General features: G+C 37.8%; 1 protein-coding gene across 2 annotated transcripts; it reads left to right on the forward strand.

Moving 5' to 3' along the window:
* Window positions 1–322: 322 nt before the first annotated feature.
* Window positions 323–10,539, forward strand: LOC103710420 (ubiquitin carboxyl-terminal hydrolase 23-like). Of its 2 annotated transcripts, none has more exons than XM_026805933.2 (10): window positions 323–828; window positions 1,366–1,480; window positions 4,525–4,635; window positions 4,821–4,993; window positions 5,087–5,413; window positions 5,506–5,631; window positions 6,097–6,921; window positions 7,008–7,695; window positions 7,802–7,895; window positions 10,008–10,539. In XM_026805933.2, the coding sequence occupies exons 1-10, from the start codon at window positions 544–546 to the stop codon at window positions 10,162–10,164; spliced, it is 2,901 nt and encodes a 966-aa protein (XP_026661734.2). In that variant the 5' UTR covers window positions 323–543; the 3' UTR covers window positions 10,165–10,539. The 2 variants fall into 2 exon arrangements, with proteins under 2 accessions (XP_026661734.2, XP_026661735.2); XM_026805934.2 differs by having other exon boundaries at window positions 5,087–5,362.
* The last annotated feature ends 270 nt before the right edge of the window (window positions 10,540–10,809 follow it).

Consider the following 10,809-nt stretch of genomic DNA (forward strand, 5'->3'; position numbering starts at 1 on the left):
GTTAATGGACCGGACTGGGCCAACTGGCCCAAAGATGTCACCGCAGGGTTGTGGCTGCGTTCAGACACAGATTCTTTAGGCCGCGTGGCAGATTCACCTCAAAAGAAGACAACGAAGCCATGCGGGTTTATACCCGACGCCGCGTATATAATGATGTGAAAAACGTGCTCAAAGAAATTTTTATCACCATCGCACTAATCTCCAGCTGTCCAAGTGAAAAAAGCCCACCAGCCATATATCGCCCATACACTCCACGCAAATCAACGGCTCCGATCACTTCTTTCCCGTCTTAACTCTTAATATCACCCCAGGGCCTTTCCCAGCCGTTGAATCCACCGAAACGTACCCCGAGCACCTCACCGGAGAAGGGTATAGGGTTTATATCCCACACCCGATCTCCGCTTTCCACTCGCTCTTCCGGCCATGTGAGAGCGAAAAGGAGCGAGAGAGCTCGCAAGAGAGAGAAAAAGAACGCCCTTTTGCCGATCGCCGAGCTCAAAACCCTAACAAAGCCCTAGGCTTTCGGATCCGACCTCGGCCCCGATGGCGGAAGGATTGGCGAAGGCGAAGAAGCCGGAGGCCGCGGCGGCCTCGTCGCCGAGGACGATTGAGTTCCATCCAGCAAGGAAGCCTTTCTCCCCCATCGCCCGCGCCGGGGGGGATTTCCACATCGAAACCCTAAATTCCAGCACGGATTCTCACCGGCCAGCGCCGAGCCCCGGGGCTCGGACGGCGGCGGCGGCGGGGAAGAAGATATCGGACCGCGGGGAGTTCTACGAACATGGATTGGATCCGGAGCTCAGCTTTAGGATCACCTTCCGGAGAATCGTGAGTCGGGTCTTGTTCTTGGTTAATGTTGGATTGCTTTTCGGAGTTTATTTAGGATTCTTGATTTTCTCCCCCTCAGGGTTTGGCTTTGATGTTCATTCTGTATGGTTTTCTCGTTTCTGGTTTGTTGGAGTACTGGATTTGTGTATCTTTGACGGTGATTGGGTTATCATGTTTTATTTATTGAGTGATCAGGGACAAGTTGCAGGATTTATCTGTCAACATTGTTAAATGTTTTTCTAAAATTTTTACAGTTGCTCCTTGCACGTGGCATTCAATTTTTCTTTTTTATTGTAAGTTCGGGCATTTTCTTTCCCTATTTCAGATGATAGTTTGATGTGTTTAATTAATGTTTCAAGTTGTTTGGGCATCAATTTGTTGGTTTTATTCATTCTTTTGAGAAAGATTAGTTCAATCGCTTTCTCCTCTATATTTTCCCTTTCCAATTATCCATATATGCTGCTGATTATTTTGCATTTTTAATGAAAATTATGTCTAATCCTTTAGTAGATGACAAAAATCTGTGATGTCTTGCAGGGTGCTGGTTTGCAGAATCTTGGTAACACTTGTTTTCTTAATTCGGTTCTCCAATGCTTGACATACACTGAACCTTTTGCAGCTTATTTGCAAAGCGGCAAACATAAATCCTCATGTATGTATTATTTTTTTCCTTAATTTCTCCTGCTTTTAGGTTTGTTGTTTCTGTTGCAATCCTCCATACAGTGCAACTTGACCATGTCTATCTGATTCTTCTTACTGAATAATTTTTTTCTTTTTGACCAAAATCACTTAAGGAACGCTATTAATTTCAATATTTGTCATTGTAGGTTTATTTGTGTCAATGCACCACTGGTAATGTTTAATGGGGTCTGAGAGAGGAATGTCAGCTGAAGTGGATAGATTGTAAATTATATTTTTGATCGAAAAATAATATCAATATGTATCAATAATAAAGCAAGGGATTTTTGGTCCTTTTCTATGTTCAAAAACATGCTGACTTTGCGACAGTATGCCTTAAGAAAGCATTGTTTCTGTGCTATATCAACTACAAGTCAACTATTTTTTACTCTGGAAACGATATAGCAAAATTAAAGTATAATCTTGATGATTAAGGCGAAACTGTCAAAAATTTGATAATCTCATATGTTTTTTCTTGATCATAGTCTGATTTGTGTTTCTTTAGTATTAAGTCAAGTCCACGAAATAAGGGTTGGGTGGTCTGCCATTGTAGGCTTAATACAACTAAATCAAATCTAGCCAAGCAAATATTCTAAGGATTAGTTGAACTTAATGTAGGTGGTTATGAGCTCGCCAAACTTCTTTAGCCCCTTTGTTCATCTTTCTTTTGGGCATCTTGTTAAGAATTGGATGTCCAAAACAAAGGACTAGACTTTTAATGAGTTAAATGCTCAGCATTTTGCCAATTATAGCAACATAGATGTAAGAGCCTTATGAAAGGAATTGGAGTTGAGAGCTCAAAAGATGTCTCAACACTAAAATTGATTTGCCCTTTTGAAAAATTTAGATAAGCTTGGAAAATTTGTATGAGCTTTATTGTTTCAAATGATAAAGACACTTCAGTTTCTGCCATATCTTCATGACCTGATGACTTGCCATGTTTGGTGTCTTTGCATTGGAAGAACTTTTGATAAAAATGACTAAACATCTTAATATCATTAACAGACATCTATTCTCCTCGCAGAAGGAGGGTGCAAGGGCTTAGAGATTGCAGAAACCTAATGATTTTAATTTTAGTCGATCCTCAAACCGGTTGATGATTGGGGCATCATATTTCAAGGGTACAACCTATTGAAACATTTAGAATTCAACCATATGAAGCTCCTAGAATATGCAGGGATGGTCTGGCAATGACATTTACTCATAAGCAGCTTAAGGATATGACACCTTATCCGGTGAGTCATTACGATCTTTGTTGATGAAGGTGTTCACTTGTTGGCCAAATGCCCCTGTCCATCTGGTTAAGTATTTTGATGGTGTGTCATCAGATACTGCATGTTCACTAGGAGCACCAAGGTTCTGTTTAATGATGCATGTATTTAATGATAAATAAGACGCCAAGGCATATTTGATTGAAAGGATAATAGGTGCAAGCTGTCAGCTATTATAGGCGAAACCTAACAGTCTTTTAAATTAGCTAACAGTAAATGAATTTGCGGTAGAATTGTATCACTCTCGGGATTGCATGTCGTATCTGGGGCTTAGATGGTACTTGATTGTATGAGTTGTCTTCTGCATGCTGGCTATTCCACATGTTATTTTCCAATTAACGGTATAATCTCTAAAGCCTTTGTTAAGTGAATGGAGCTGCAAGTTAGGTTTTAGAGGTCCTTTCGTTGTTCTGTTATGTGTCAGTTATATGCACTATTTTTCAATAATCTAAGGTATTGAGTGGACAAGTAATCATAGGCCTCTTACTAGATAGTTGTTTAATTGGCAGCTTGTTTCTCGGTGTAATATGAAAAAAATTTCATAGCAGTGAGCTTGCAAAATTGCCTTTCCCCCCTGATTTTGTATTGTTTCCTATAAATTCACTATAACTCTCCTATAACTTGGAAGACTTACCTTTCTTGTGTGGTATTTCTGCTGTTTGGATTTTCTTATAAATTCCATATTCTAGTAGCTCTATGGGCATGCTTGTTACTCCTTGTTTTCTCTACAAAAGATACACTGTTTTCACAATATTATATAATTGCCAATGCGATACTAAATAGACTGTCAATATTTTTATATGATTATAGTCAATACTAGCTGTCAAGGTATATAAATTTACACTGGCTAATCATTCAAATTACGTATGCTTTGTAGTAAATATCTTTTTTTTTTTTGATCCATAGTCTATGGTTCACAAAAATGTGAGTTTATTTGAGAAATTGTCTTAGAAATTCATTTGCATACTTAAGTGTTAAAAGCAATTACTTGTGAACATATTTTCAGTTCAATACAATTGGGAAGGCAAGTTGATATTTGTGTGCTGGATAAAAGAGCAAGCTATTGATGTAGAGCAGGTTTCATGTGGGAAATATTTATGTGAAAGTAGAACATTTGCAGTACATATTGAAAAGTGCTACAAGGCTCGATGGACAGTCAAATATATATGGAATTGTGGTATTGGTTGAGGAGAGAAAAGAATGTCTTCCTCCCTGCTAGTCTTCCCCCAAACAAAGCTTCTCTCTATTTATCTTTCTCATATTAAAGATATTAGTTGAGGAAGTGTGGAGTTTAGATTATATGGCACTTAATATAGGATTATATTTGGAAAGGAAAATAAGATCTGATTGGATTTGGTGTTAATTAGTAACAAAAAAGGGGAAACCTATCCAAATGACCAGCAACCTTGAATTAATTTGGGAACAAAATTGACAGACATAATATTCCTTGAATATTGCTAAAATTTAGAATTGTCTTTTTTTTTAAAAAAAAAGTACAGATATAGGTTAGCTATGTGATGAATATTTGTTCTGGCTTATACTCTTAAGAAATAAAGCAAAACATTGTTCACAAATTGATGAAATGACGTGATTAGTGTTCTAATTTATGCAGTTAAAAATAAACCTTGTATACATGCAAGTGCATGAGTTCAATACATAAACTGCACGTAGTAGATGTTGAGTTTGTTGCTGCTATTAGTTATTGTTATTTTGTTTACTAACTTCTAGTCAATCTTTGTTTTTGTAGGCCATACCACTGGATTTTGTGCAATGTGCGCTCTTCAGAATCATGTCATGGTTGCTCTACAATCAACTGGGAAGATATTGTCACCTTCTCATATTGTCAAGAACTTGCGATGTATCCTCAATGCAGATTCTTCTTTTCTTTTTTTTTTTCTTTTTTTTTAACAAATTAAGAAAACATCTTCTTAGACTTTGTTAAAATGTTGGAATGGATGATTCATGAATGGTAATCAGTATGGTAGTTCTTGACCTTGCTGTTTATTTTGGTGTGAGAGTTGAAATTCTTGACTACATGGTCAGGCATATCTCGCAATTTTCGCAATTACAGACAAGAAGATGCACATGAGTACATGGTTAACTTGCTTGAGTCCATGCACAAATGCTGTTTGCCTTCTGGAGTCCCAAGTGAGTCTCCTTGTGCTTATGAAAAAAGTTTGGTCCACAAGATTTTTGGGGGTCGTCTCAGGAGTCAGGTAACTTAGGGATGTACTTCTATAACAGACGCTTGCCAATGAAAACATTCTCTCAAACATGTTTATGGCTGAGCACTCTATAATGTGCTGCAGGTGAAATGCATGCAATGTTCCTACTGTTCCAATAAGTTTGATCCCTTCTTAGATTTGAGTCTGGAAATAGTGAAGGCTGATTCTTTGCGCAAGGCACTTGCACATTTCACTGAAGTGGAGCAGTTAGATGGAGAGGGGAGGCAGTACCAATGCCAACGGTGCAAAGAAAAAGTTAGAGCCCTGAAGCAGCTTACTATTGATAAGGCCCCATGTGTCCTCACAATTCATCTTAAGCGTTTTGGTTCTCATATTCCTGGACAAAAGATTAACAAAAGAGTTGAGTTTGAGCCCACTCTAGACTTGAAACCCTTCGTCAGTGATGCACATGTCAGTGTACACATTCTTTGGGCTTTCATCATCTTGGAAAATTCCATTACCTTCTCCTTTTTGACTATACGACTCTTCATCCGTATTTGCAGGAAGGAAATTTAAAATATACTCTTTATGGTGTACTAGTACATGCGGGTTGGAGTACCCACTCTGGTCATTATTACTGTTATGTTCGTACTTCAAGTGGCACGTGGCATTCGCTTGATGATAACCAGGTTGAGATCAGAGATAACTTTCCATGTCATTATCTTATTTACATAATTCTGTTGCTAATTCATTTATTGATGATTTACTTTGTCTTTATGTTTGTATACCTGGTGAATCCTTCTGAAATTCATTCTGGTTGAAATTTTGGATATATGATTTTTTCCTGATAAACTTGCTCATATATCAGCACAGCTTACCACCAAATATAACAAAGTTAAAAAAAGAGAAGAAGAGGGAGAGGGATGAATTTATACCCCATGTTCAATCAATTTTGGAAGATTTAATGATGAAAATTTTTCCCTCTTGGCGTAGAGAATTTGTAAGAAAAGGAAGGAAGCAAATTAATGGATGAAAAATGGGAAACCGACTTAGGTGTTGTTATAAAGAACGAATCATGTCAATGGAAGTCTGTTTTATGTACATGTATTATGTTATATTTTTCTTAAGTGGGTTTTATGTTCATGTCATTGCAGGTCAGACAAGTCAGTGAGAAGACTGTATTGGCACAGAAAGCCTACATGTTATTCTATGTCCGTGATAGAAGTTCTTTAATCAAGAGATCAGTTGATGTTGCTCACAAAGATAACCTTTATGCTAATGGCCCTGTAAATAAATTAGTTACTCGATCTGCTGTAACCTCAAATGGAGCAGCTAAAAATAGTGGAGTTGAAAGAAGATTAAGCACTGCAGAGTGTATCTCTGCCAAAATTAAGTCTGATTGTAATCGCCAATCTGATTTTGTGGGTGGTACTTCATCAGATCACCCCTTACAGGAAGTGGTTTCTTCTTTACAGAACTCACAGAATAATGGCCAAGTGATGCCAAAAGATGCTTTAAACTTGCTCAGAAATGGTGGTGTTATATCTGAGGGACTGCAGCAAACAACGTTGCCAGCTCCTAAAAAGCTACCTTTTTGTAAAGATCCGAAGATGCCTGTTGTAACATCCACTAGGGACCAGAAGTTGAAGGAAGACTTAGCACAGCCAGCTTTGCTAAAGGACAATACTGTCACCACCACTTATCATGGAAGTGATACCTCCTTTATCCATGGCGTCCAATCAAATGATAGATTTCATCTCTGTAATGGTTGTAATGCAGACATGAAGTCAGATATCCTTACTGCCGAGCCGAATGACACCGCCTCCCCCAAAATTACTGAGAAACATGCCAAGAAACTTCTCACAGAGAACAACATGATGGACAGCAAAAATAAGCCTTCTATTTTCCCCAACCAATCAAGTCCCATGAAACAGTCCATTCAGAAGGGAGTGTTTAGTGAAAAACACGTGGAGCAACAGGTAGCATTTTTTTCACTTTATGTTGCAGCTTCCATGTTTGATTTGCTTGAATCAAGCTAAAGTTCTTGTTCTGTTTGTTTATCCAGGCCCCTGGCAGTAAGAATAAGTATTCAAGCAACATTCCCTGCCAGAATGATGAGGGAAGCCTTCTGAGTGAACCTGGGTTGGCCAAACTTTCAATGAAACAAAGCACTTCAAATGGTTATGGTCAGAAGGAAGCTTTTGCAGAAACTGGCAGAGAGCATTCAGTTGCCCAGTTCTACCAAACAGACAGGCAGCTGAAGAAGCTTGCAAAATGTTCATTGAGGCACATGTATCTTGGCCGCAAGCGGCTATTTTTCGCTTCTTTAAGGCTTCATAAAAGTAGAACAGGCAAGAGAAGCAGAAAACACCAGTTAAGTTCTAGAAACATGACCCAAAATGGAGTTCTAGACAATCTTGGCATAAGTGAGCAAACAACATTGACATCTCAGGCCATTAAAGCTGGTATACATTCCCACAGAAAACGCTCCCATTCTAGTTCTATCAAAGATAATAATAGCCAGGGAGCGATTGATAATAGTTATTGTAATGGTGATTCTGCGGTCACTGATGGACAAATAGAGGAGGGAAATGATAAAAATATTTCCATGATTGCTGCATCAAGGCGAGTGAAAAGGTGTTTGAGCTCTGCAGCAAATGAATGCAATTCAAGAGAAACAGATGCAAATGAGAAAGGGCCACAGCAGCATGAATTTATGAGTATGCTGATGAGGGGTTTGAAAGAAACCACCGGTGTGTATTTGCCATGCTTTATGGGTTTTGCCTTTCCTGTTTGATTCCCTTCATTTTTATCTTTTTTGCACTTGAATTGTAGCAAGCTAATCAAGTTTGTATGCAGTTGCACAGTGGGATGACTTTGAATTGGCCAAGTCTGAGGCACGGGGACCAGAAAATTCAAGAAATAACAGCATCGGTTATGTGCTGGATAAGTGGTGAGTTTCCTAACTATGCAGGATAAATAATGAGCTAGGAATTATATCACAGAGTCCAAAAACTATGATTAACTAGATTGTCAGATATTATGTTGGCTGATCAGTCTTTAGGTGGTTAGTATATAATTACCTAGCCACGTCCAATAAGCTTTGCGTGGCCATTTTAAGTTGGTTGAGAGATTAGAGAGATAGAATATAAAAATCTAGATGTGTTGATTTCAATATTCATCCTGTAGATTGATTAAGCTTCCTTCAATCAATAAAAGCACAAATGCATTGATGTTGGAATCTTATATCTAATTTCTATGTACTATCAGGTTATTTGTCATGAAACGGTCTTGCTTTATATAATATATTATTATTATCACTGCATCATAAACTTGAGCTGCTCCCTGACTCTGGGAGTGAAAGTTAAGTTAGTCAAAATGCAGAAGAATATTAGAAAATTTAACATTGACTAAGAAACTGACTATTTAAATGAACCTGTGAAGGTATAAACTGACCCCCCTGGCTATGCCAAAACCAGAATGTTTTAGGCAACATGTATAAATTACAGATTTTTAAGCTATGATTTTATGGTGCTACTACATTGGCTGGACCATTCAATTTACTCCAAAAAACCCATGACAAATTGGTATGATTATGGCAGACAGACATCGTCTGTGAGAAGTTCTTAAAGATTGGAAGGATCCTGCACTTTGACACGTGTTCTTGCTCTAACCACAGACCCAAGTCTACGTAACATAGCGATTCATTTTGCTGGCTATATTTTATAAAGAGGGTTTGAAGTGAGTATAGTGAACGCATAACCTTTCCGTCAATTTTTAAGTCAAAGAGAACAAGTAAAATTGTCTGAGCATGTTCAAGTAATATCTGTCAAGAGCCTGATAATGATAGGGGCTTGGATTTGCATTAAAGGGTCAAGCAAGGAAAAGAGAAGATAATGCAGATAAAAGATGTGAGAATTCAATAAGCTGGGAACGACAGCATACGCAGTTCTCTGACGGAATGAATGGCAAAGGGGGCATATATAGAGTGAGCCACAAATTTGATTGGCTTGGCGGTTTCTAGCCATGATTATGCAGTTGCTGCAAGTAGACTTTGTTGGATCATCTAAGACAGCTTTCTCAGCACTGTCTGAATGCAATTAGCTATTACTACTTTACTGGAACAAATGGTGTTACAAGATAACTGGTGTTGCATGGATATGGATGCAAGAGTTGGATTAGGGTACATTTGAGTGTCTGATTTGGCTGGAAGGAGAAGAGAGATAAGAGAGCAGGGAAAGTTTTTATAATAGTGTAGAACATGAACTACTAAAATTATATTTATTAATTTGAGAACTTGCTTCTCTTGTAGTAAAATGCTAGTTTCTTAGTATTTAATCAATACATATGAGAAGATTGTGCTTGATTTCTATCTACCTTGTATGTTAAAATATGTAGGACTGATCTATATTGCTTTTATGGACCTTAAAATTGGCAGCAAGTAATAATCATGACAGCAAAATTCTTCATTTGTTATATTTTATTACAACTAAAAGGCATTAGTGTTAAGAATTATAAGGACACAAACATGGTAGGTAACAAACACAGTATCGTTATGTTCAATTGTGTTGAATAGGTAACAAAGTTGCGAGGGTTACGATAGATTTAGTGATCAGAGTATATGTTTCTCATCCATACTACAGTTGAAACCTCAAATCTTACGAGTTTTATGGTTTTCTATGCAGTTTTAAGAAACCGGGCACCCAAAATAACAAAAGCTACACTTCCAAGAAAATTGTGGATGGATTTTATTGAGTGCTTTGTTGGACTCACTGTTGGAAGAGTTTGACTCTCCATCAGACATATGAGTCTGATACTTATCTGACTTGGCAATATGATTTTCTTTCGGTCTGACATGAAGTTCCAACAGTCATTGACACTGAATTAAATATGTTTCCTACCTGCGGCCGCTTAAAAATGATTTTAGATTCTGCATTCCAATGTCTAATCTATGATAAACCGAGTTACATTCCCTACCTCGAATAATCCAATTTTGGCAATTTCAGTAATCAATAGTTGTTCTAATTTGTTCTTGTAAGGCCTCATTATGTCTGATAATTTTCAGGGATGAGGAGTATGACCGAGGGAAGGTGAAGAAGGTAAAGAAATCCAGACAATCTTTTAACGGACCAAACCCGTTCCAGGAGACTTCCAACGTGAAAGCACAGCAGAAGATGAAGGTGGACTACATTAGATCTGGGAATCAACCATTCAGGATATGATGGCGAAAAAGAAAGGAGAAAATTGTTGTTATTTTTGGCCCTTGTTTTGGTGTTATAATTGATTCATGTTTTGTTTTTCTTTTGAAGAGCGGAGTGGGCACCAGCCACCAAGACTTATTACTTGCAAACAACCTAGTTGAGGATGAACAAGCTAGATGAGCTTTTTGTCCTTCCCCACTTCCTGCATCATTGGCTCATCTCTGAGTACATGCGAACCCGTTTCCTTCATAAGCAGTGTCGAGTTGTGGGATTAACTGGGGCTACCTGGAAATAAAATCATTTTTTCAACTTACTTCACAGTTCATTTCATTTTATCCTGAAAAGTTGGTACAGAGGTACTTTTGGAGATTCTAAGATCTTTCTGCTCATTTGTTTCTTCGATCAGAATAAATATATTTTTTAGGAAAATAAGAAGATACAATTATTTATTGTCGTTTCTCCACTTTTTGGCCAAACGGAGACAAAATATCCAATTTAAAATTATTCGAATTTATTCACGGAGAATTTGCTGATGTGCCCACGAAGATGGAGCCAGAAGACTGCATAAATAGCCATTATTGAGTTTGGGTCCATGAGAAATAAGTCCAATAATTGGCCGCCTTTGATATTCTTGTCATTTGATAAACAAGTACGCATGTTTTAATA

This window comes from Phoenix dactylifera, chromosome 7 (assembly GCF_009389715.1).
Source record: "Phoenix dactylifera cultivar Barhee BC4 chromosome 7, palm_55x_up_171113_PBpolish2nd_filt_p, whole genome shotgun sequence".
In the NCBI taxonomy this organism is placed as follows: Eukaryota; Viridiplantae; Streptophyta; class Magnoliopsida; order Arecales; family Arecaceae; genus Phoenix; species Phoenix dactylifera.